The sequence below is a fragment of the Urocitellus parryii genome, chromosome 7 (assembly GCF_045843805.1).
Source record: "Urocitellus parryii isolate mUroPar1 chromosome 7, mUroPar1.hap1, whole genome shotgun sequence".
Taxonomy (NCBI): domain Eukaryota; kingdom Metazoa; phylum Chordata; class Mammalia; order Rodentia; family Sciuridae; genus Urocitellus; species Urocitellus parryii.
The window spans coordinates 160,598,090-160,624,104 of record NC_135537.1 but is presented as its reverse complement, the minus strand read 5'-3'; the positions used below and the strand labels follow the sequence as shown (position 1 = coordinate 160,624,104).

General features: G+C 41.1%; 1 protein-coding gene across 1 annotated transcript in view; it reads left to right on the top strand.

The window, feature by feature from the left end:
* The window catches only part of Kpnb1 (karyopherin subunit beta 1), a 31,362-nt gene extending 12,349 nt beyond the window's left edge, over nt 1-19,013 (top strand). The window contains exons 9-22 of the mRNA XM_026386752.2: nt 151-252; nt 1,889-2,113; nt 3,864-4,055; nt 5,352-5,482; nt 6,743-6,890; nt 7,248-7,319; nt 9,726-9,870; nt 11,015-11,097; nt 12,285-12,392; nt 12,872-13,015; nt 13,328-13,433; nt 13,846-13,960; nt 14,479-14,640; nt 15,915-19,013. Of these exons, the coding sequence (XP_026242537.1) occupies nt 151-252; nt 1,889-2,113; nt 3,864-4,055; nt 5,352-5,482; nt 6,743-6,890; nt 7,248-7,319; nt 9,726-9,870; nt 11,015-11,097; nt 12,285-12,392; nt 12,872-13,015; nt 13,328-13,433; nt 13,846-13,960; nt 14,479-14,640; nt 15,915 (1,734 nt within the window). The 3' untranslated portion in view covers nt 15,916-19,013. The remainder of the gene's footprint in view (nt 1-150; nt 253-1,888; nt 2,114-3,863; nt 4,056-5,351; nt 5,483-6,742; nt 6,891-7,247; nt 7,320-9,725; nt 9,871-11,014; nt 11,098-12,284; nt 12,393-12,871; nt 13,016-13,327; nt 13,434-13,845; nt 13,961-14,478; nt 14,641-15,914) is intronic.
* The last annotated feature ends 7,002 nt before the right edge of the window (nt 19,014-26,015 follow it).

Below are 26,015 nucleotides of genomic sequence, written 5' to 3'. Positions count from 1 at the left end.
CCTATGTAAACTTCATGTATCTCACAGAAAATACTACTGCTGGCCTCATACATATATTTGTCACTGATCTTGGGACGGCTCTCATTGTATCCCTTTAGTATTGCAGTTTGTTCGCTTTTGTCTTAGAACCTGCTATACATTTCTCCTCAGGCAGCAGAACAAGGACGGCCTCCTGAGCACACCAGCAAGTTTTATGCCAAGGGAGCACTACAATACCTGGTTCCCATCCTCACACAGACGCTAACTAAACAGGTGAGCCTCCTTCCAAATCTAACAAGGTAAATTGTGAAACCTTATTTAAGGTGGGTTGGTTTGCTGTGGAACAGTTTCCATGGAGCAGCTTGGCAGCCCATCAACTATTTGATATTCTGTTATAGATGACTCAGGAATAACTGAGCTGGATCTGTAAGATCTCCTAGGCTTTGAGCTGTTTATAAAAAACCGGGTCTGAATATCTCATGTGTCTTAATTGGGAAGAGAGCACACACTGTTTTGATATTACTGAGTACAGCATTATCCACAGTAATAGAAGAGGTGTGTTCTGTAAAATTTGCAGTAAAGGTTAGGGGCTGGGAGTGTTACTCTGGTAGAACACTTGCCTAGTGGGTGCATGGCACAGGCTCAATGGTTGGCATCAAAAACAAAAGTTGGGAGGAGAGATGAACTAGGTTTAAGAGACAGGGTCTCACTGAGTTGCTTAGTGCCTGGACGATGCTGAGGCTGGCTTTGAACTCGCGATCCTCCTATCTCAGCCTCCCGAGCCGCTGGGATTACATGCATGCGCCACTGCACCCAGCTGCCATTCTGTTTTGACTTTATGCATCAGTTTTTCTTGGTATGATGTTTGGGGGAGGTGCTTTTTTGTTTTTGTTTTTGTTTTTTTTCTGCCACTTCAGTTCTTACAGTGCATGTGAAATATTACCAAAGAATTGGCAGTGCTCTGAGGAAATAGTTAATTTGAACCCTAGAAATCTCTTTGTACATGGTAATATAATTTGTTTTTAGGAATATACACATTTTAACTTTTGTCTTCAAAGGATAAGTAGAGATATGTTTGGTTTGAAATGAACTGTGTTTCCTTTTCATCTCATCTTTCAGTTTTACGTTGATTTTTTTTGATCATTTAGTGTCTTTGCTTTTGTGTATTTTTGTTATTTTTCTGGCTTGCATACAAATCTTTTTTAAGTTGTAGATGGGCACAATATTTTTATTTATTTATTTATTTGTCCTAATTTGTTATACATGACAACACTTCAATTTCAATTCATGGTACAAAAATGGAGCACAATTTTTCATTTCTCTGGTTGTACACAAAGTAGAGTCACACCATTCGTGTCTTCATACATGTACCTAGGGTAATGATGTCTATTTCGTTCCACCATTTTTACTATCCCATGGTTCCTTCCTTCCCCTCCCTCCCCTTTGCCCTATTCAAAGTTTCTCCATTTTTCCCACATTCCCTCCCTACCCCCATTATGGATCAGCATTCACTTATCAGAGAAAACATTTGGCCTTTGGTTTTTGTATTGAAATAAACGATAACTAGTATCCTAGAATTCTGTCTTTTTTCTTAGTCATTAACTCTCTCTCTTTCCTGACCTTTAACCCCATAGGTAGGTTTTTGTTGCTTTTTAAATTTATATAACTAAAGTCATTCTATATATTCTCTACATGTTTGTGACTTAACCTGTTGTTAAAACTTGGTCATTCTCAATTGTTATAAAGGCTGTGCTGTGGTGAGTATTTCTGGAAGAGACTTAAAAATCAGGGCTTAATATTTTATTTCAAGAAGCTTAAGTTCTAAAGGTATTTGGGAGTCATCAGAAAACCTTTTGAATAAAAGTAATTCTTTGAACACAAACTCACCTAGTGCCACATCTTTCACCAGGATGAAAATGATGACGATGATGACTGGAACCCCTGCAAAGCAGCAGGGGTGTGTCTCATGCTTCTTTCCACCTGCTGTGAAGATGACATTGTGCCGCATGTCCTCCCCTTCATCAAAGAACACATTAAGAACCCAGATTGGCGATACCGGGATGCAGCAGTGATGGCTTTTGGGTGTATCTTGGAAGGACCAGAGCCCAATCAGCTCAAACCACTGGTTATACAGGTAAAGCTGAGGGAGGTTTGTAAATATTAGTGGAATATTTATTGTTTGTTTCAAATTTTTGTTTTGAGTGTGCTTTTGTTTTTAGTTATTTGCTGTCATTAAGAATATAAAGTAGGGGCTGGGGATGCGGCTCAAGCGGTAGCGCACTCGCCTGACATGCGTGCGGCCCGGGTTCAATCCTCAGCACCACATACAAACAAAGATGTTGTGTCCCCTGAAAACTAAAAAATAAATATTAAAAAAAATTATCTCTTTCTCTCTCTCTCTCCCTCTCTCTTTAAAAAAAAAAAAAAGAAAAGAATATAAAGTATTGGGGGCTGGGGTTGTGTTTCAGTAGTAGATTGCTCACCCAGCACATGTGGGGCCCTGGGTTCGATCCTTAGCACCACATAAGAAGTAAGTGAATAAAATAAAGGTATTGTGTCCAACTACAACTAAAAAATAAATATTAAAAAAAAAAGGTAAAGTATTAGCATGGGGCTGGGGCACAGTGGTAGCGCACTTGCCTGGCATGTGTGAGGCACTGGGTTTGATTCTCAGCACCACATATAAATAAATAAAGGTCTACCAACAATTAAAGTATTTGTTTTTAACTTTTCAGAATTATGTATATTGAGCTGGGAATGTGACTTAGTGGTAGAATGCTTTGCCTGGCATGTGTGATACCTTGGGTTTAGTCCCCAGCACTGCCAGAAAAAATAAAAATTAAATGTCATAAATCCAGAAACTTTTGAATGCAGAGAAAACCAAAAAGAAAATCCCATTTTCTAGGGATTACTCTTAACTAAATATTGATCTGTGCAGCTTTTTTCATTGTACTTGTGTATAATAAGAAAGGGCTCTTATGTCTTATAACTATGTTTAGGGTATGATTTTTCAACATCATAGCATAAACATTTCCCAATTATTTATTTATTTATTTACTTTTGTATCAGGTTGTCACTAAGTTGCTGGGGCTGGCTTTGAATTTGTGATCTTCCTATCTCAGCCTCCCAAGACACTGGCATTATAGGCATGTGCCACCACACCTGTTGTGTTTTTGTTGTTGTTGTTGTTTGGTTGGTTGTTTTTTTTTGGGGGGGGGGGTTGTTGTTGTTTTTTTAAGGTAGTGACTCACTATGTTGCCCAAGCTATCCCCAAATTGTTGGACTAAAGCAATCTTTCTGCCACTGCTCCCAGCTGCCATACATATATATGTGTATATAAAGATGTTTTTAGTTGTAGATGGACATGACTATTTATTTACTTTATATTTATGTGGTGCTGATGATCAAGCCTAGTGCCTCATACATGCTAGGCAAGCACTCTACCACTGAGCCACAACACAACCCCAGCCTTGCCCTATAATTTTTAATGACTGATTATTCCCTCCTTTAGACAAAATTGACACTTTTGTAATAATAATCTATGGAAAGGTGTTTGTTTTGCTAATATAAATCATCAGTTCATATAATTGACCTTAGAGCTTGCAAAACTCAAAAGTCTTTTGAGATATACTTGTTGCCATCATACCTGTATCCTAAATTAGTCAGCATAAAGTGCTTAGAAACATACCAAACTCTTATTAGAACTCCACATTGGAATTTGGTAGAGAAAGAATTTTGTCACATTTCACTCTACTGTTTTTATTTGATAAATGTTTCAGGAGCACAAAAGCATCTTGATGATATTTTGAGTTTAAATCCATCCATCAGTATTTCCTTCTGAGTAGTTGTCAATGTGAATTTTTTTTGTTTTACTGTATTTTCAGGCTATGCCCACCCTAATAGAATTAATGAAAGACCCCAGTGTAGTTGTTCGAGACACAACTGCATGGACTGTGGGCAGAATTTGTGAATTGCTTCCTGAAGCTGCCATCAATGATGTCTACTTGGCTCCCTTGCTGCAGTGTCTGATTGAGGGCCTCAGTGCTGAACCCAGAGTGGCTTCAAATGTATGCTGGGTAAGGGATTTTCTTCCTGGTGAGCTTGCCTGAGCCAACCTCAAGAAAATAGGAGGTGTGTAGGGCTGGGGTTGTGGCTCAGCGGTAGAGCACTCACCTACCACATGCGAGGCCCTGGGTTCGATCCTCAGCACCACATAAAAATAAATAAAGATACTGTGTCCAACCAAAAAATAAATATTAAAAAAAAAGAAAAGAGGAGGTGTGAGAGAAAAGTGGATCTACCTCATTTGGAAGGCTTTCTCTGAATACCGTCTCCTTTCTAATTTCTTCAATTAAAACATGGGAGAATTGTGTATAGCAGGAGCCAGTGGGAACTGTTGAATCATGGTGACTAGATCTCAAAGCACTTAGAGCAGTCATGGCAACCATGACTGGAGAGGCACTCTGTACTTGCTTTTTTTCTTTTTTGCGGGGGGGGGGGCAGGTACTGGGAACTGAACTTAGGCAGTTAACCACTGAACCACATCCCTAGTCCTATTTTGAATTTTGTTTAGAGACAGGGTCTCACTAAGTTGCTTAATGCCTCGATAAATTACTGGGACTGGCTTTGAACTCACTATCCTCCTGTCTCTGGACTTGCTTTTCTTCCTTGAGTTGCTCCCAGACAATAAATTTCAATTAAGGTAGATAGTTGTTGGCCACCATTGCCAAGAAAGGGACAAAAAGGACCGAAAGTGGGTGGTTTCAGTGCTGAGTCAGTATAGAGTGCATGTCATTTATTGGGGGCTTTTGGGGTATAGAGGAGGAAGATGAAATAAAGAAGGAGTGGGGCTAAAAGCCTTTCTGTGAATGGAAAAATAACAGTATTGGTAGGTGAAAATACTCTGCTGCTTAAACGAGTTGGATGTAGCCAGGTACAGCAGCTCATGCCTGTAAATCTCAGTGGTGAGCAGGAGGATCGTGAGTTCAAAGCCAGCCTCAGCAATGGCAAGGTGCTAAGCAACTCATTGAGACCCTAACCCTAAATAAAATCCACAATAGAGCTGGGGATGTGGCTCAGGGTCGAGGGCCCCTGAGTTCAGTCCCCAGTACCCCCCCAAAAAAGAGCTGGACATATTTATGAGACAGGACAAGTAGACAATATAAGTAAGTAAATGTTTAGTTTTAAAGATACCTATAAAATGTAGAATGTATTGTGATGACCTTGACAGAAAAAGTCTTTTTTGAGTTTTATTAGCATTGATATGTTCGTAAGACAGTTGGAGAACACTGCTCATGGTATCTTAAGGAAACATGAGGTAATCCTAGGAGACACTTCCCTCAGTACTAATATTTAATCTGTCTGCTTTTTAGGCATTTTCCAGTCTGGCTGAAGCTGCTTATGAAGCTGCAGATGTAGCTGATGATCAAGAAGAACCAGCCACATATTGCCTGTCTTCTTCATTTGAGCTCATAGTTCAGAAACTCCTGGAAACCACAGACAGGTAACCAATGATCCATAGAAGTGGGTGATGTCACTGCACATGGTGGCACCCTTCTGTAGCCCCAGGTACTTAGGAGGCTGAGACAGGAGGATAGCTTGAGCCCAGCAGTTGGGAAACAGCCTGGCAACATAGCATCACTGTGTCTTTAAAAAAAAAAAAAAAAAAAACTAAGAAGTGTTTTGTTGTTTGTTTTATTCATGCAGCTCCTGTTGTCCTCTGGAGGATAGTAATGTAGAGGGATCGGACAGAATTTTACCTGCCCTAGGGGAGTTACAAGAATCCTATTGTAGATTTCATTATTTGTTTAAATAAAAGGGAATGACAAACATAAACTATGCTACTTAGGATTGTTAAGAAGCCCCATCATTTTTTTGCTTTTTGTTTTTAATATTTTTTAGTTGTTGAAGGACTTTATTTGTATGTGGTACTGAGAATTGAACCCAGTGCCTCATGCATGCTAGGCAAGCATGCTACCACTAAGCCACAAACTCAGCCTGAAGCCTCATCGTTTTGTAGTATTGACAGTTGACGGTGGAGAATTTGGTAATGGTATAGGAGAAATTGTGACACTGTAAATCAGAAGATTTATACCAACTCAGTAACTGTCAATTTTATGATATCGGATAAAATTTAGCATTAGTATTTATACAGTTGATATATAAATGAGCTTAAGTTTGGAGTTGGGTAATTGCAGTGACTTGGGTGATCAGGGGATGAGAATCTCAGGTCCTAAACCAGCTTCAGCAACTTAGCAAGACCCTGTCTCAGAATAAAAATAAATTGAAAAGAGCTGGGGATGTGACTTAAGTGCCCCTGGGTTCAATCTCTGTTACCCTAAAAAAAAAAATTTGGGGACCCCAAACTTGTGTTTTGTGTGTTATACCTAAAGCCATGAGCAAAGTAAATGATTAGGTAGGGACTGGGCAAAAACCTTCCATGTTTAATCCTGACTTCCCTGTTAAGATTGTATTCAGGCAGCCTCTTTAATTATCCACATGGATTCTTTTTTCCCCCTATAATTGTAGCCCATTCTCAAGGGTCGTTCTATAGTTTACATTTTTGGAGACCATCATAAATATGACTAGTGGCTCAAAGTTTTTTTTTTAAAGTTCTGATTTCTAGATATTATATTGCCAAACTCAGATCAGGTCTACAGTTGTACCAGTTTCTGGTTTTCTATTTTTGGAGAGACATTCCAAAACTTCTCTGTCCTTTCTCCACAGTTGAGGCTTTAAGATTTTTGCTATATGTTCCTTACAGACCTGATGGACACCAGAACAACCTGAGGAGTTCTGCATATGAATCTCTAATGGAAATTGTAAAAAACAGTGCCAAGGATTGTTACCCTGCTGTTCAAAAAACTACTTTGGTCATCATGGAACGACTACAGCAGGTGCTTCAGATGGAGGTAAGATGGAGTACCCTCAGCTATAAGGTGAAGGGGATAGTACTTTTGACAAATATAGCTGCTGTTATTTCTTTTTGTTGTTCAAGTCAAGTATATAAGGTTTAAGAAAGATATAAGGCTTAGACGACAACAACCAAAAAAACCAATATTGCAGTCTTGAGGAAGGCCCTTAGTTTAGTCCCCAGCACCAGTGTCCCCATCCAAAATGGAACAGTAAAATTGTTTTTTACTGTAAATAAAATATATTTAAAAAGCAAATAAAGTAAGATGATTAAATAAAATATGTAAATTTATTTTATGTATTATTTAATGATGGGAGGTTTTCACTTAGAGCACGATTTCTTCTTTTCCTTATAGTCACATATCCAGAGCACGTCTGATAGGATCCAGTTTAATGACCTTCAGTCTTTACTCTGTGCAACTCTTCAGGTATGGTGGTGCTTTTTTTAATTCATACACTATAGTTACAAATAATAGTGGAATTCATTATACCATATTTGTTTTGGGGGTTTTGGTTTTTTGTTTGATTGGTTGATTTTTGGGGGGGATTGAACTGGGCGGGGGGGGGGGGGCTGCACTCAACCACTGAGCCACATCCCCAGCCCTATTTTGTATTTTATTTAGAGACATGGTCTCACTGAGTTGCTTAGCGCCTTGCTTTTGCTGAGGCTGGCTTTGTCATGATCCTCCTGCCTCAGCTTCCCGAGCCTCTGGGATTATAGGCATGTGCGTGGCTAATGCCATATAACAGTTTGGTCAGTCTCTTTCCTCCCTTCCCCTGATCTGCTTGAGAACTTTGCTAATTTTCCTTCTATTACTATTTTAATTAGTTCGTTATAATTATATAAAAAGTGTGTCTCCCTCCCCCCCTTTGCATTTTTGAGACAGGATCTTATGGTCTTGCTAAATTGCTGAGGCTGTCCTTTAGCTTGTGATCTTCCTGCTTCAACCTCCTCACCTTAATGAAACCCAGGCCTCACTCATGAGAGTCAAGCACTCTATCACTGAGCCACATTTCCATTTCCAACCCCTTACTACTTCTTAATAGCTTCAGGGAAGAAAGTCTGCCTCATGAGTTCTTAAACTCTCTCAGCTCTAAAATGGTGTAGACAGTGCTTTTCTCAGTTTGGTTTATGATTCTTTGGAAGAGTGATTTCCTACCTTCCTTTCTTTTCTGTCAAGAAAGATCCAGTTTGTCTTTTGAGAAGGAAACACCTCAGTATGTAATGGTCCCTTCCAGCTGAATAGCTAATTTGTGTTGGCAGCTTTTGATCTTGGTTTCCAACAAGACTAGCTCAGTCAGATTCAGTTACCAGCTGTGGTTCTCTTTTTTTAGAAAAAGGGGTAGGATGAGGAGCTATAGCCCATACCTGTAATCTAGTGTTTCAGGAAGCCTGTAGCAGGAGGATCACAAGTTTGAAGATAGCCTCAGCAACTTATTAGCAAGACTTTGTCTCAAAATTAAAAAGTAATTTTAAGGGGGCTAGAGATGTGATTCAGTGGTTAAGTGCTCCTGGATTGAATCCCTGGTACCAAAAAAAAAAAAAAAGGTGGGTTGGGGTTTTAATTCAGTTATTGAGTACTTGCTAAGTATGTGTGAAGCCCTGGGTTTGATCCCCGGAACAACAACAACAAAAAAGTAAGTGGGTTGGGGTTTTAATTCAGTTATTGAGTACTTGCTAAGTATGTGTGAAGCCCTGGGTTTGATCCCCGGAACAACAACAACAAAAAAGTATGGCGTTTCTACCATCATCTTTTGATACACTTGCTATTAAAAGTTTTATCATTGTTACACCATATATAGTGCCTTGTATTCACAGTAGAATCTTTTTTAAGGAGAGGCTGAAAGCTAAAATAAAATGTTGCTCTCATCTCAATGCAGTAGCTGGGAAGCTATTCCTTTCTTTTAAAAAAGCCCTGGAACTTGTTTGTAGTATTGAATTTTAGTATTAATTACATTAATTAGGTCATCTTACCTGTGAACTCCTTTTTTGTCCCAGACTTTAACTTTTTAATAGATGACTGTTGAGAGATTTTCATTTCTCATCAGACAAAATACAGGAAAGATTCAGTGACATGAGTTGAAGCAAACAAAAGAATAAGGAGACAGGTTTGATGGCTGTGTAATGTATGAAATTGGAAAATGTTTATCAGGACTGTACTTTTGATCACTTACAAGTATGTTGGAATATAGGAAGCATTGCTTTTTGTTTTGTAAGTAGGAACTCTTAAAACAACATGATTTTTTAAATTAATTAATTGATTGATTATTGGTACTGGGGTTCAGCCCAGTGATTAACCACTAACCATATCCCCACCCCTTTTTATTTTAACTGTCGTTCCAGTAAGACTAGAATAGGGAGACTACTGATAGGGGTTTGTCAGGCCAGTGTAAATGAAGCACAGAGTTTCCTTTTGCCCCATGGAGGGTCTATCATGTTTTTTGTGAACTGAAAAACAGAAGAGTTATTAAAATGAATGTAGCATTGCAGATGATTTGCAGTGTCAAAGTTCTTTTTTTTTTTTTAAATAAGCACTCTACTGACTAAGCTGTATTCTCAGCCCTGATCTGTAATCTTTTTTTTTTTAATTTTTTATTTATTTTTTTAGTTTTCAGCAGACACAACATCTTTGTTTGTATGTGGTACTGAGGATCGAATGCTACTGCTTGAGCCACATCCCCAGCCCCTGCAGTGTCAAAGTTCTTGAGCAAAGAAAAAAAAAATTGGCCTTTCTAAAACTTAAGAGGGGGTCTTAATTGATTTAAAAAAGAAAAGATATAATGTTCTGATAGAAAGGTTTGGAATTAGGTCCTGAATTCTCATTTGTTCACAGAATGTTCTCCGGAAAGTGCAACATCAAGATGCTTTGCAGATATCTGATGTGGTCATGGCCTCCCTGTTAAGGATGTTCCAAAGCACAGCTGGCTCTGGGGGAGTCCAGGAGGATGCCCTGATGGCAGTTAGCACACTGGTGGAAGGTAAGTGAGCACTAATCTGTTGGAATAACTTCAGAAAGCAGAAGTTTTAATATCTCTGAAATTTTGCTTAAAAAAAAAAAAGACATAGTTCTTTTACTGTGGACTGACTCAGTTCATAGATTGAACCTAAGTATAAATTATATAACTGCCTTGGTAATCTTCTTGAAGTCAGTGGGGAGCCAGTTTGCAACAGGGAGTCAAGATTGGTAACCTTTTTCAGAAGAAACTATTCCCTATCTCATACTCATGAGATTACTTCTTGCCTTGAAAGTCCACTTGCTTTATTGACTCCTATCAAGGGTAGAGGAAGTAAAAGTTTCTAGTTTCATTACTGTCATGTGATACCTCCTGGTTCTAGTTTTAATGCTTTGGACTCAGGTGTGGGATATAATGAAACATTGAGTGAGTTTTAGGAATTAATTGATTTTTCTGATTGTTACATGTCTGACTGCAAAATTGCTCTGGGCAAGCCATATCTGACTTAAAATTCTTTGAAGGGCCATTAAAAGCACATAAAAGAGCACTTCAGAAATCTGGCATACTTCTTCAGGGTAGACCTAGACCTATAGGTATATTATTGAGGCCATTTCTTGAGGACCACTCTCCTGAGGACCAGTCCTACTGCTGGCATAAACAGCCTGTGTCCAGCTGGTCTGGCCACATGTGACTACCTGAGAAGGGCAAGGAAGTTAATTTTGGCTCCTGAAGTGGTGTTTTGAATCTGAAGCTCTGTGCTGCTTTTCCTGGCTCTGGCTTGTTAAGCCCTTGATGGGATTGCCTAGGAACCCTGGTTTGAAGCTGACCTCTAGAGAGGACATATAATCAGATGAGGGGAGGTGGGGAAAGAAGCAGTATTACTGGCTTAGTCAATTCATAATTTACCTTGAAGTTCCTTATGATCCTGCCACTTCATGTTTTAGCAAAAGTAAAATCCCATTCTGTGTAAAGTTGGTACTGTCTCTGGGACATAAGAATTAAGCCCTCCTATTAGTTATGAACTTGGCTTATGTGAGATGGAAACAGTAATTAACACATTCCACCAACTTGTTGAGGATTGCATACAATTTTGGGAGAGCTAGGATGCTTATTTTGCTCACCTGATATCCTGTGTTGCTATCATTTGCTAATATCTATTTTGTTTCAGTGTTGGGTGGTGAATTCCTCAAGTACATGGAGGCCTTTAAACCCTTCCTGGGTATTGGATTGAAGAATTATGCTGAGTACCAGGTAGGATAAGCTTTTCAAATTTTCAATTTTTTTTTTTTTTTTTAGTTGTAGATGGACAGCATGGCGCTGCCTTATTTATTTTTGTATGCAGTGCTAAGGATTGAACCCAGTGCCCCACACAGGCTGATCAAGTGCTCCACCACTCAGCCCCAACCCTAATATTTATTTATCTATTTATCTATCTATTTATTCATTCATTTATTATGGCTTTTGTTGTACTGGGAATTAAACCCAGGTCTTCACACATGCAAGGCAGATACTATGTACGACTGAACTGTATCCCCAGCCCTCAAAATATAATCATATTCTCATACCTGTTAGCCATTGAAGTACAGAAAAGATCAGGTTCCTATGATCTAAGTAGTTTTCCTTTTTGCATTGTTTGAACTAGAAATAGTCTGTTTAAAACGGGATATTGGGCTGGGCATGGTGACACATGTAATCCCAACGGCTCAGGAGGAGCCCGAGGCAGGAGGATCTTGAGTTCAAAGCCAGCCTCAGCAAAAGCGAGATGCTAAGCAACTCAGTGAGACCCTGTCTCTGTATAAAATACAAAATAAGTTTGGGGATATGGCTCAGAGGTTGATTTTCTCCCTGAGTTCAATCCCTAGTACAAAAAAAAAAAAAAAAAAAAAAGGATATTGGATCTACCCAATAAGGGACTATACAATGAATGACTGTAGCTGTACAGTATGAATACAAGGGCAGCTTATAAAGTTACCCCATAAGTACCTTAAAAAGCAAACCTAGGGGCTGGGGTTGTGGCTCATTGGTAGAGTGCTCACCTAGCACGTGTGAGGCCCTGGGTTAGATTTTCAGCACCACATAAAAATTAATAAAATAAAGGTATTGTAACCAACTACAACTAAAAAATAATAAAATAGAGGGTGAGGGCTGGGGATATAGCTCAGTTGGTAGAGTGCTTGCCTTGCAATTCCCAGCACCCCCCCCCCAAAAAAAAAAAAGAGAGAGAGAGAGAGCAAAGCTTCTTGTGGTTTTGTTTGATTGTTCTGGGAATTTTTATTAATGGTATCTCTAATACTTCTAATTACTTCTTGCCATATTGGTTGTTAAAATTAACTAATCTCAGCTGTTGTGGTGGGGAGGTGGTCTTTGATTCTAGGTCCTGCCTTACCCATATAGGCCACCTTTTCTTTTTGGGAGATTATTTCCTTGATTCTTTTCAGGTTTGTTTGGCAGCTGTGGGCCTAGTGGGAGATTTGTGCCGTGCCCTGCAATCCAACATCTTACCTTTCTGTGATGAGGTAATGCAGCTGCTGCTGGAGAACTTGGGGGTGAGTGTCTACACATATGAACTACCACTCTTTGAATAAAATAAAGTTGGCAAGAAATTTAAGCATTAAGACCATGATAGGAAGTTGTAAGTTCCCATAGCACTGTGAGCTTATGGGAGAAGGGAATTATTTTCTTTCAGATGATTTTAGAATCTACAAAGTTAATTAAAGGAATGTGTACTCTACTTGTAGAAAAAAAGAACAATAAAGTATAAAGGAAAAACAATTTCTTGTGGGCTGGGGTTGTGGTGCAGTGGTAGAGTGCTTGCCTAGCATATGTGAGGCACTGGGTTTGATTCTCAGCACTACATATAAATAAATAAGGATCCATTGATAACTAAACGATATTATAAAAAAAAATTTCTTTATCCAGCAGTAATCATTTAACTTTTGTGTATGTCCAGACATAAGATTCTTCTTGAGTCTCTGGATCAAATTTTTATGTTAGTTAATTGACTTTTTTTTTTTTTTTAAATCAGAATGAGAATGTCCACAGGTCTGTGAAGCCGCAGATTCTGTCTGTGTTTGGTGATATTGCCCTTGCTATTGGTGGAGAATTTAAAAAATACCTAGAGGTTGTATTGAATACTCTTCAGCAGGCCTCCCAAGCCCAAGTGGACAAGGTAAGCTTGAAGCTGTCCTGCTAATCATTAAGTCCAGCTCTAAGTGGAGGAGAGGACTATTTACAAACATACCATTAAAGGTGATCAGTGGTTGGATGTGGTGGCACACATCCGTAATCCCAGTGACTGGAGAGGTGAGGCAGGAAGACTGAAATTCAAGGCCAGCTTGGGCAACTTAATAAGAACCTATCTCAAAATGAAAAAGGGATAGGGATATAGCTTAGTGGTAGAATATCCCTAGGTTCAATCTCCAGTACCACAAAAAATATATGTAATTGGTGTAATGGAAGTCTTATTCTTTGTCTCTTCCAGTCCGACTACGACATGGTGGATTATCTGAATGAACTAAGAGAAGGCTGCTTGGAAGCCTATACTGGAATCGTCCAGGGATTAAAAGGAGATCAGGAGAACGTACACCGTTGAGTATACAACCCAGCTCCTTAAGTCCACCCACCAGATTGCACAGCCAGATGAGCTATCTCTGCTGGTTGCTTTCTGACCAACCATGAATGGTTGATACATGACTACCCCCATATACATGACTACCCCCATATTACTATTGGGGGAGATATTTGTACTTTACCTCTTTTGACATTCAAGGTTCAGAAGAAAAAGTTCCATTTGTTCCTTATACATTGTATCTGATTATTTTTGTTTCATCTGTTGATTTGAAAAATGACATCCTCATTTAGGAGGAATAATTTGGTACTACTCTGCAGCTGGTTATCCAGCTCAAACCTGATATGGGTAGAATAGCTGGAAACTTTGGAAAAGATGTGGTCCTGCCAAATTCAGGGCAACTTCATCAGACCTTCTCTTTTCTTTTATAGCGGATGTGATGCTGGTACAACCCAGAGTAGAATTTATTCTGTCTTTCATTGACCACATTGCTGGGGATGAGGATCATACAGATGGAGTAGTAGCCTGTGCTGCTGGACTGATAGGGTGAGTTATACCTGCTTCCAATAGCTAAGTATTCTCATGCAAAATGAGAAATGTGTAGGAACGAATCTTGAGAGACTAATAGATGGTACTAATCCACTTCTCAGAGGAGATTCAGGAATTAGTTTGTTGTGATGTTGGGGATTGAACCCAGAACCAATACTCTACCATCAAGGAGATAGTAAGCTCATAGTGTCTCTTTTGGGGTATTCATAAGTGATAATCCATTTCAGACCCTCCAGAGCTCTGGTCAATGCTTCTGTTTAACATCCTTTGAGGGTTTCTGATGCATTGTTAAGAGAGCATTGGTTTTAAGCCCAAAGATCTGGATTCTAGTTCTGATTTTTACAGTGAATTTAGCTGTTTAACCTTGGACAAATTATCCTAATTTATATCTAAAAGCTCTTCTAGTTTTAAAAAGTAGATGAATGCTAAGAAGCACGTATTTAACTCAGCAGTGGTTTGACAGGTTCAAAACATGGTTCCTGGAGTTCATTCACAAGTGGGTTTATTCTACGCAGGGACTTATGTACAGCATTTGGGAAAGATGTACTGAAATTAGTAGAAGCTAGGCCAATGATCCATGAACTGTTAACTGAAGGCCGGAGATCGAAGACTAACAAAGCAAAAACCCTTGCTACATGGGCCACAAAAGAACTGAGAAAACTGAAGAACCAAGCTTGGTAAGATTGGGTCACCACTTTTCTTTCTTCAGGTTTCTTAGGAGGAGGTACATTTAGGCTGTAGTGGCAGGTGCTAGTATCTTATTGGTACTCTTTCCCCCGTATAGGTGCTTCCGGGCGAGACCTTTGTTCCTCATCCTTGTACTAGGGGGAAAGTCAGGCAGTCTCATTTTTCTTTTCTTTTTCTTTTTTTTTTTTTTAAATAGAGAGAATTTTGATATTTTTATTTCTTAGTTTTTGGCAGACACAACATCTTTGTTTGTATGTGGTGCTGAGGATCAAACCCAGGCCGCACGCATGCCAGGCAAGCGCGCTACCGCTTGAGCCACATCCCCAGCCCACTCTCATTTTTCTTGAGCCAGATATTTGATTGATTATGGTGCTGGAGAATAGGAGCCAGGGGCATTTTATCACTGAGCTATATTCCCTGCCCTTTTTTTTTTTTTTAGTTTGAGACAGGGTCTCACTAAGTTGCTGAGGCTGGCTTTGAACTTGCCATCTTCCCACCGTAACCTTGTGAGTCACTGGAATTACAGGCATGCACCGCCCTGCCTGCCAACAGAACATTTTTGTGATTTTGTTTTGGGGGCTCTGGAAATTTAATCCAGAGACACTTCACCACTGAGCTTCATCCATAGTCCCTTTTTGTTTTTATTTTGAGACAGGTTCTCACTAAAAACTTCAATAATTTGCTGAGGTTAGCCTTAAATGTGCCTTCCTCCTGTCTCAAACTCCTGAGTCTCTGGGATTTATAGGCATATGCCACAACACCTGGTTAGAACAGAACTTTTACAACGAAAAATTCCCAAAACATTTGGACCCTAATAAAACTATTGATAGAGGCATTCTCCCATAATTCTCTTTTCTACACCCTTCCCCATTCCCTCTCACCCCCAATGCTGCAGATCAGACCCAGGGCCTTGTGTCTGCTAGACAAGTATTTTAAGACATTGCCAAACTCCATAGAAGATATCCTTTGAGACCCCTGCTTTGGAATATAGGTTTGTTTGTTTGCTTTCTGCAACTTAGTAAGTCTTAGTAAAAAAGGGGGGGAGGGCTATTTTTAGTTTTTATTTTATTTTCCCATCTACCCCTGATGGATGTGCTCATGAGAGCAGGTAGGTGGCACATAGGAAGAGAAGGAAAATTATTCATTCTTGAAGTTGACAAATCCATTCAGCCTATGAGCACTTGGTTGTAGGAATTGGAGATATTTAGGCTTTATTGAGCATATGTGATCCTAGGATTGATCTTTTCCTTCCATCTGTTTTTAGATCTGTTACCATTGGGATGATAACCTGAGACCCCCACTGGAAATCTCCAATCTTTTGAAAAACCCGGAAGTGAGGAGTGTGCACGGATGCTGAATGTTTGGGAATGAGAGGATGAGTGAGTGAGGCTTGAAAACACACCACATTGAAAATCCTGCCATAGCAGCAGCCGCAGCCGCCAACAGCAGCGCTGTTAGTGAGCTAAGTAAGCACTGACTTCGTAGAAAACCATAACATCAGCCATCTTGGAAAAGAGAGAAACGACGGATTTACTTGCTTACAAAAAAAGCTGTCTCTTCCCAGGGGAGGCTAGAACTAGCTTTTCTGTCTTTTGGCAGTGCCGAGTGGAATGACTGGTTTGGGAGAGGAAGAGGGACTGGGTTCAGCTGTGGTGCTTTGTTGTAAAAGGCAGCCTGGCCTTTGCTACTGAGGAGAAAGATGGAGCCTGGGTCTCAAGCCCACCTTCGCTGTACCTTTGCCACACGGTATTGTACACGTGCAGGCTAGAAGGAGGGTGAGGGATTTTTACAGTCTGAGAATGAGTGTGTGTGAGTGAGGCGGTATCCACATTCTCAACTTCAAGTCATTGCAGTTTCTTTTTCCCAGAAAACAAGGGGTTAGATGTTGCATTTCATAAAACTAACCGAAGTTCTGTCTACTGATGCAGCACAAGACATGTAAAAAAAAAAAAAGAGAAAAAAAAAGGAAAGACGCTCTTTAGGTTTTGTTTTGTTGGTTTCTTTTTTTTTTTTTTTTTTTTTTTAATTATTTTAGGGAAAACACTGACGAATGGTCAGAGCTCCTATCCTGATCTTTTCATCAAGGCGCCTTTCCTAATAATATGGTTCAACTGTGAATGTAGAAGGGGGGAGGGGGGAGAAAAATAAAACTCTGAAGTTAGAGGATATAGAAAAATAAAAGTACAAATTGTTAATTGTTACAAATAAAGAATGCAGACTTAAAAGACAAAAAGCCACAACCCAAACCAAAATTTAAATGCTTGAAATTGGCAGCACAAAAGAAAAGCTCTCTCCTAACTTGTATTGTGGCAGTCTGAACGCCCCCAGAGAATTGTGCCAAAGAGTTTAGAAGACAAATAACCAATAAAAGTAAACACACATGCGCGCACACACATACAAACATACACAACAGCAGACTTCAGGTAACTATTTTGGATTGCAAATGAGGATAAATTTAATGTTTAAACAATCTGATAAAATAACCATTTGGAAACTGCTTGGCCTTCTGTTCTCTTTTATTTGATTGACTCCAATGCGGTATTGGTCTCTTGCTGCACTTCAAAACCAACTAACCAACAAAACAAAAGTGTGTGTGTCTATATGTATGTATAGACACACACACAGCAGAACTCATGATGAAAGTGGCACTTGAAAATGGTTATATTTTTCCACTGAAGTTTGAAGATTAATAAAATGGTGTCAAACACTCCCCTGTTCGCACATTTTAGTTTTTTGTTTTGTTTTTCAAGTGTAATGTGCTATGATTACCATAAACCAGAATCATTTTCCCTTTTACAAGGGAACAGGGCATCCTGAATTTTAGACTTTCAGCAATAAGAAGGGATGTTGGTGAGCTTTTGGTTTTTGCAGATACTAGGGAGTTTTTGCTGGCATTTGAGTATGCGGCTTTCAAAAAAAGAAAAAACAAGGTTTTTAAATTGCTTCCTAGTAGTTTAAGGATTAAAAAGCAAGACCCACTTTCATTTTCATCCTGTAAAAAGCATGGGCTTATTATGTTTTTTCCCATCTCTTCCTTTGCATCTTCCCTTCCCTGATCCAGCCTTCCATTCATAAGTGGGATTGGCTCGGTTTTGCCCATCCATATGGCAGCATCTCTAATAGCTCTTGTACAGGGTATCAGATATTGTGCCTTTTGGTGCCAGGTTCAAAGTCAAGTGCCGATCTATGAACCAGTGTACAAAAAAAAAAAAAAAATCCAGGTGTTTGAAGGAGAGACACTCCATTGTGAATAGAGAACTCACACCAGCTCCTAAGCCTATTGAGAAGAGGGCCTGGTCCTCTTAATGCCTTGTTTCCATTTTAGTTGTTTCTTGAGTGAGGGAAAATGATATACTAACCATTCCTGATACTAGGTAGGGTTGGGTCAGGGCTTAGGGAGGGGCAGGAATATTGGGGAAAGAAAGAAAAAATAATCTGATCATTCCTCAGTGCTACCCATTTCTGTCCTGTGTGGGTTGCTTAGCTAGACAGCAGGAGAATAAAGTACACCAAGAACCATAATGAAAACAAAACCTTCCGTGTGTTTTGTCATGTTTTGTTCCAGGGAACCAGTTGATAAGTGCTGTTATTAATACTTTCTCCCAGATCCATTCAGTGATGGAGAGGAGGAAATGGGCTGGTTGGATTGTGGTCTTGGTGCCTTGTAGTTATTCTGCACTGGTTATGTATTTAATCCTCCTTTTTCCTAGATACCTTTGGCAAGTGGATTTTCCATAGTCTGGGTATTTTCTTTAATCAGTTGTACCACCTAAGGCAACTGGATGCAAATGCATTCTGTCCAATCACTGTCTGGGCCTTCCCCCACCCTAGTCTTGGCACATTCCTTTAAGAATGTAGTTACCGTCTGCTTGGGAAGAAGTCAGTGCAAATGTGAAGAAAATGGGCATCGGACTAGACTTTGGTTTGCCACAAGTGGCAGCTGCCTATACCAATTACATTTAATTTTGCTTTTCATTTTTCCCTGTTCCCCTCAGCCCCCCTCTTGAAATGTGGAAATTTTAGCTGTCAGAGGCAACTGTAATATTGCCCTAGGGACTTGTGGAGAAAGGGAGGGGAATTGCTCAGTGTAGTGTTTTAAACTTTCAGAACCAAGCAACTATTTACTCTTACTATTTAAGAAGTGTGTTAGTCTGACTTTAAGAGAAATCCAAACTCCATCAGCTTTTGATAGCATCTTGGTTTTTGAAACAACTTCAATCTGTAATTGGCATTCAGAATGCCCTTGGCATGCCAGTCTGTGTGATGGCATTAAAGACCTGTTAAAACACTTGAGCCCAACTTTATTAACCAAAACTGATACCACCACCTTTATCTTCTAAATAAAGTCCGCTTTATTTTTATTTTCAACATTTTGCTGCTTCAGTTTTTTGTTACAGATTGTGTCACCTCTGTAGAGGTGAAGTGAGTGATTTGAAAGGAGCCAGAGTGTGGTGATAGGGAGTGTGTGTGTGTATGTGTGTGTGCACTTGAGAGTGGAAGGATACAAAGGGCTGGGTGGTGCTCAGTAGCAAAATACTTGCCTTTGCCTAGCACATTCAACCCCCAGCACTGCAAAAACAAAAAACTGCAGTGTGATGTGAAATAGAAACACTTCACCGTGTATGAGGAAAGGAGATGGCACCAAATAGGTTTCCTTCTTGGAGAGTGAGTGACTTTGAAGCAGTACAGAGATGTCCTTATCTCATGCATGTTTTTCAGGCTGAGAACTTGATATGGCCCATCTAAAAGTTGCTGCCTATCTTGCAACATGCATTTAGTTTCCCCTTCCCTTTTTTCCCCAGAAACTGAAAGAACTGTAATTTGGGATTAAACTGGGTTCTTTCTTTCACTCTACTGTTGATTAGCATAGTGGCACTAAGTTAACTGAGGTGAATACATACCTTAGTTCATGGTAGGCAAGTAAAATGAAGGCTGAGTTTAATTGGCCTACCTTTAACCCTTTCTTACTGCAAACCCATAAGATTTTTTTTCTTTTTTAATACCTTTATTTTATTTATTCATTTTTATGTGGTGCTGAGGATCAAAGTCAGTGCCTCACACGTGCTAGGCAAGTTCTCTACCACTGAGCCAACCACAGCCCCCATCAGAAATTTTGATCACACGTACTTCCCCATGTGTTTATATACTTGTACACCTGTACCCACGTTATAATTTTAAGATAAAAATGGAAATTAAAAAGTTACATGAGAAACAAGTCCTAATATTTCTCTGCCCAACTTTGGAGATTACTATTAAATCATATGCAACAGCAATTGGCAAGAGTATTTCTCTGCTGAAAATATGCTTCATGGAAAGAATATTATCAGTTCAAATTGCTCCCAAGCAAAGAGCTTTTCATCAGTGTTCCTACCAGATGCCCACTTTCAGAAAATAGTACAATGTTACATTTCCTTCCAGGGCCAGCTTAATCTACCTGAATACAATACAATACACTGAAAAAGTTATATTATTAATACTCAACAACTTTAATGACCATTATTGTTTTAGTGATGAGGAAGAAGGGGTAGAAAGATTGATGTAAGATCAAGTTCAGGTGAGCCAGGAATACCCAGGTAAGTCAGAAGACAGCATCCAGCATCTCACTTCTTCACCCTGCACAACTGCTGTCAGCACCTTAGAATACAACATAAAGGTTCATGTTCTGTACACTTAGGATGTGCCACCCACTTCCTTTACACTGTATAAAAACATATCTTAAGCTGGGTGCAGTGGCACGGACGTGTAATCCCAGTGATGGGAGGCTGACGTAGGGGTCTCAGCAACAAGAAGAGCTGGGGATGCCTCAATGGCAAAGCATCCCCAGTACCAAAAAAATAAATGGGTAAATAAATCTATATCTTAAACTTTTTTTTTTTTCCCATGATACTGAGGTTTGAACCCAGGGCCTCGTAGGTTAGGCAAGTGCTCTAACTCCAAGCTACACCTTTAGCCCCATACACTTATTTGTTGTTGTTTTCTCCCACTATAATGTGGGTTCCTGTGCTGGAGGCATATCTCACTGGTTCAGCCTAGCATGTGTAAGCATTGGGTTCAGTCCCCAGCATCAGCACTGTGCAAAAAATGTAGGCTCCCGAATGCAGTGACCTTGTCTGTCTTTTATTTACAATTGTATGCTCAGCTTAGAGCAGTGTCTGACATACAGCAGACCTTCAATAAATATTTGTTGAACTAATGACATGTCAGTACAGCTCAGGGAGTTTGTGATGGCCTCAGTATTTGAAGGGCAGAGCATCCAGAACTAGGAATGGCCAGGCCTTAGAAGTGGGGTTTCTAGCTCTTCCCTCATTTGCTAGATGACTTCCAGCTAGCCTCTTAGCTTTGGGTTAATGGGAGGAATGGGGACAAGATTAGTCAGTAATTAGTATCTCACAGAGTATAAATTTATTCATCATTTATATTATTATAAAGGTACCCTTTTAGTCCCATTTTTATAGATGAGGAAATGGAAGCAAATGGGCTAAAAAGTCCTGCCCAAAGTCATGCAAGATAACAAGCAGTGCTGACACTGTAGGTTGTGCCTGTACCACAACCCATGTGTGCCAGTGTTGAATGTGAGCTTAGCTATTGATCAGAGCAAACCCTGAACAAAACATTTTGGAAATCAATAGCCAAGCCATTTTGTGTTCTATAAGACCCATCCTGAGCCTTTTAACTCAATGGTTGTGTGTGTGTGTGTGTGTGTGTGTGTGTGTGTGTGTGTGTGTGAGATTCTTAACCTAAACTCAACTTTCCTCCTAATTGGAGTTTGAACTAAAACATCTCCCTGCACTTCTGTTCCATTTTTCCTCTAAGCTGGAAGCTTTTGAGAACCAGGGCTGGGGGAGGGGTGGTGCAACCACTAGGCTGCTGAGTAAGCTCCACATCTGAATTACCCCATTCCCTCACTGATCCTGCAAAGGGAAGCACAGGCAGGAGGCCCACAAAGCCCAAGCTGGTCCTTCTACCAGGTGCTCTTTGACCACAGGTTCCCCAGCTGAGCTGTCCTCTGTGAAACAGACCTTCTTTGTCTGAAAGGAAAGTACATCTCAGTTTTGGCAGCAGCCTGAGTTCTAGATGCAGAGGGGCAGCCTGTCACCATCCTAAGAGAGAATTAAGAAATGGCTTTGTGTCAATAAGCTCTCCACAGCAATGAGTAAGGCTTCCTCTTTTCTGAGCACTGTCTTTTGCAATATTTTAGTCTTTTTGAGTGTGACTTTGGGCAAATTCTTCAACTTTATTATTATTATTATTTTGGTACTGGAGATTGAACCCAGGGGTGCTTTACCACTGACCTAATCCCCAGCTCTTTCTTTATTTTTTACTTTTGCTTAAGTTTTGCTAAGTTGCTGAGGCTAGTCTCAAACTTGGAATCCTCCTGCCTCAGCCTCCCAAAGAAAAATTCTTCAATTTTTCTGACCTATAGTCTCCTCATCTGTGAAACAAGAATCCAAATTATAGATAATGCATAAAGTTCTTAGCACAGGGCCTTCAATGCTACATAATTAATCAATTAATCAACAACTATTTATATACCAGACCCTGTTCAAGACATTGAGGGTACAGCAGCAAACTAAACAAAATTTCTTTCTTATGGAGCGATTGTTCTAGTGGATAATACATAGGAAGTGGTCAACAATTCAATATAATTTTTTGTAGTGTTGGGGATGGAACCCAGGGCCTTGCACATGCTCAGCAAGTGCTACCACTGAGCTATACCCCCAGCCCCAATATAATTTTGGGGGGATTCAGGGGCTGAGGATGTAGTTCAGTGGTAGAGTGTTTGCTGAGCATGTGCAAGCTTCTGGGTTCCATCCCTAGCACTGCAAAACAAAAATAAAAATTTGGGGAGATAGACATAAACATAACTGTGGAAAAAAGCATATAGAGAGCTGTAAACAAAACACAACAAACCCTATTTCCAACCAAACCCTCTTAATTCAATTAGAGGCCTTGTATAACCTGTAAAAGAATTTGGGGAGTTGGTGAAGGAATGAATCCTCCCCTGCTGTCCTAACTGAGGCTGGTCTCAAACTTGCAATCTTCCTGCCTCTGGTCAGCTGGAAGACCTACAACTGTACTTGGAGGCCCAGGATTGTTCTTCAGTGACCCTAATTTCCTAAGGTCTGGAGCTTGAGGACGGGGGTGAAGGTGGCACTGGATCCTGCATTGTTACATGTGTCTAATCAATTTTTCTGCTACCCAGATTCTATTTGAGTCATCTGGGTTTTATTTTGATTCAGTCTGCTACCTCCTCCTACTCTTTGCAGGCAAGAATGGGACAAGAAAGAAAAAGTTGGGCTGGGGATGTGGCTCAAGTGGTAGCGTGCTCGCCTGGCATGCGTGCGGCCCGGGTTCGATCCTCAGCACCCCATACCAACAAAGATGTTGTGTCCGCTGAGAACTAAAAAATAATAAATATTAAAAAATTCTCTCTCTCTCTCTCTCTCCTCTCTCACTCTCTCTTAAAAAAAAAAGAAAGAAAAAGTCTTTCTCCAGAGCAAAAGTCATGGAAGTGGGAGACAGTATCTCCCTGATGGCTTCCTAGGTGGAAACTTGCTAGGGCCCTGCTTTCTCTCTTACCAGTAATGACTAGCAGTTGGTCCTCTCTCACTGCCCCTGGGAAGGCCAGTGAGGAAGGTTTCACAACTGCCTGGCCATGCTTCCCCAGGCTTGCCTTTCCCTTTTCCACCTCCCCTCCCCTTGCCATGCCCCTGGATTCTACTTTTTTCTGTCTCCATGATGAGCCTGGATAGTTATTAAGAGTCTTAGGAGGGATTCTCACCAATCTCCAGCTGTCTTAGAAAGGTGAAGCAATGACTCTCAAGTCTTCATCCCTTGATTCACTCAAAGAAAATTCCTTCTTATCTTTTTTTTTTTTTTTTTTTTTTTAAAGAGAGAGTGAGAAAGGAGAGAGAGAGAGAGAGAGAGAGAGAGAATTTTTTTTTAGTTCTTGGCGGACACAACATCTTTGTTGGTATGTGGTGCTGAGGATCGAACCCGGGCCGCACGCATGCCAGGCGAGCGCGCTACCGCTTGAGCCACATCCCCAGCCCTCTTATCTTTTTTTAAATATTTTTTTAGTTGTAGGTGGACACAATATCTTTAATTTATTTATTTATATGTGGTGCTGAGGCAGTGCCTCACAAATGCGAGGCAAGTGCTCTGCCACTGAGCTACAACCCCTGCCCTTAGCTTTTTAGTAGTTAGCTTAAATGCCATCACATCAAGAGACCTTGGGTGACTCTGAAGCAATTTTGTCCTCCTATTCTTCTCTGTTGCTGCCCGTTTATTCCTTTTACCTTTTATCAGAATATGTAATTGTCTTAATGATTTGTCTTTTTAATTTTCTGACCCTTCTGATTATAAGCTACATGAGGTCAAGAGAGACATGCTCATCACAGCATTTCCAGTGTTGAACACACATAGGTGTTCAAAAAATCTTTGTTGAGTAAGCGTATAGTGAACAAGTACCCTCAGGGTGCCCAAGGATACAAAGCTGTATGGAACACAGTCCCTGCTCCCAAATTTATCTGTTTGGTGTGATCAACAGAACTAGTAATGGGGAGAATATAATGAGATCAGGTCCAGATCTGGTGCTGAGGGACATGTTAGAGCACTTGAACCAGGCCTAATCTCTGGTTTTTGCCCCCTACCTGCCAGGTTAGAAGAACTCTTTGGCTCCATCTCACCAGGTGACTGGCATCCAAGTAGCAGCAGGGGCTGATGACATTCTAGAGTGTGCTCAGAGGGTACTTGGACCTACTGCCTTTTCCAGCAAGGAAGGGATAGTTTGTCAGTTGATTTTACGTTTGTGGCAAAGTCGGTGCTCACTGAGGGTCTCAGAGACAACCCCATCACACCTTCTGGCCTACACTCCAATCTTTCTTGGTCTGTTTCAGAAGAGAACTTGTGAGCACTGAGGAAGGGGACATCTGCCTCACCCTTGGATTAGGGGAAGACACACATCACAGCCTTCACATCTAGAGGGTAGGTGGGTCATTCCACATGGCTCAGAGAAAGCTGGTGCCTGGGAGGGCAAGGGCTGACCTGCCTTCCCTTCTGGTCTATAAAAGGGAGCAGCCAGCAGGAAAGGCTGCAAGGGAAGCCAGCAGGAGGAGGAGGAGGAAACCAGTGAGAAATCCTTTGAAGAGAGCTCTTGCTGGCGGTCCTGGGGGGCGCTGCTTACCCTAGTCCAGTCTTCTCCCCACAGTGAAAATGACAGTTGCTGTTGCGTTTTCAAAGCTCACAGGATGCCAGAGACCTTTTCTTTCATCCTCCCCCTCTCCAATACAGCCCCCCCAATCAAAAAGGATCCCAGCAGCGTTTATAACAAAATGCTGACCCCACTAAGAGCCCCCTCCCTGGGCTATACCCCCTTGCAGGGTTTCCTTCCACATCTCTTGAGGATACTTTTTAGTCACAGTCTTCCAATTTCCCCTGGTCATTCCCCACCTGCGGCTAGGTTGACCCTAACTCTGTATATTTTTTAATCTACCAGGGAATTAAAATGACTCATTAACACCTTCCAGTCATTCACAGTGTACCTTTAGTTCTGATCCCTGTTCTTCCCCAATAAGGGTGAGGGGTAGAGTATGATATCCAATCTAACTCAGAGGTTAAATAACTTACCCAAGGTCACACAGTGGGAAAATGGGGGCGGGGTAACAAACTTGTGTCTCCTGTCCAGCGGTTTGGCAGATGCTCAAATAATCTTTGTGGAAAGGGTAAAATATGTTGTTTCTTCATTTTTCTGGCCTGTGGACACTTCTGTGTGATGGGGGGGGGATGTCCGTCTTCCTAAATGAACATTTGATCTTAGTCCACTCTTACTTTCGAAGTTACAGATTTAACTAATCTCTCCGACTGCACCCTGTGTTCAGTGCCCCCTCCTCCCAGAGCAGAGGAGTAGACAGGTCTAACAATTTTCTTCTAAAATGAGTAAAGATCAAAACCATACAAACAAACAACCCCACTTTCTCTCAAAATACACAGCCCTGAACCAAACGGGCAAAACACCAGCAGCACCCCTGCACTGTCCGCAGACGCCCCCAACACACGCCACCACGCCACACTGCGCTGCGAGGCGTCGGGAAGGGGGGCGCCGCGCGGCCGGCCGCTCTGCAGGGAGCGGGTGGGCGCCGGGCGCGCTGCCAGGCCGGGCCGGGCCGCACAGCGGGGGCCGCCGCCCCTCGCCACGTGGTGGTGGCAGCGGCGGGGTCCGGGGCGCCTTCCCAGCTGGAGAAACCCGGAGCAGCCGGGGAGGAGGAGGCGGAGGAGACGGCGGCGGCGGCGGCGGCGGCGGAGGAGGAGCGGGGCGGGAGGGAGGGAGGGGGTTAGGGGGAGGGGTGGGGGGTGGGGAGAGACC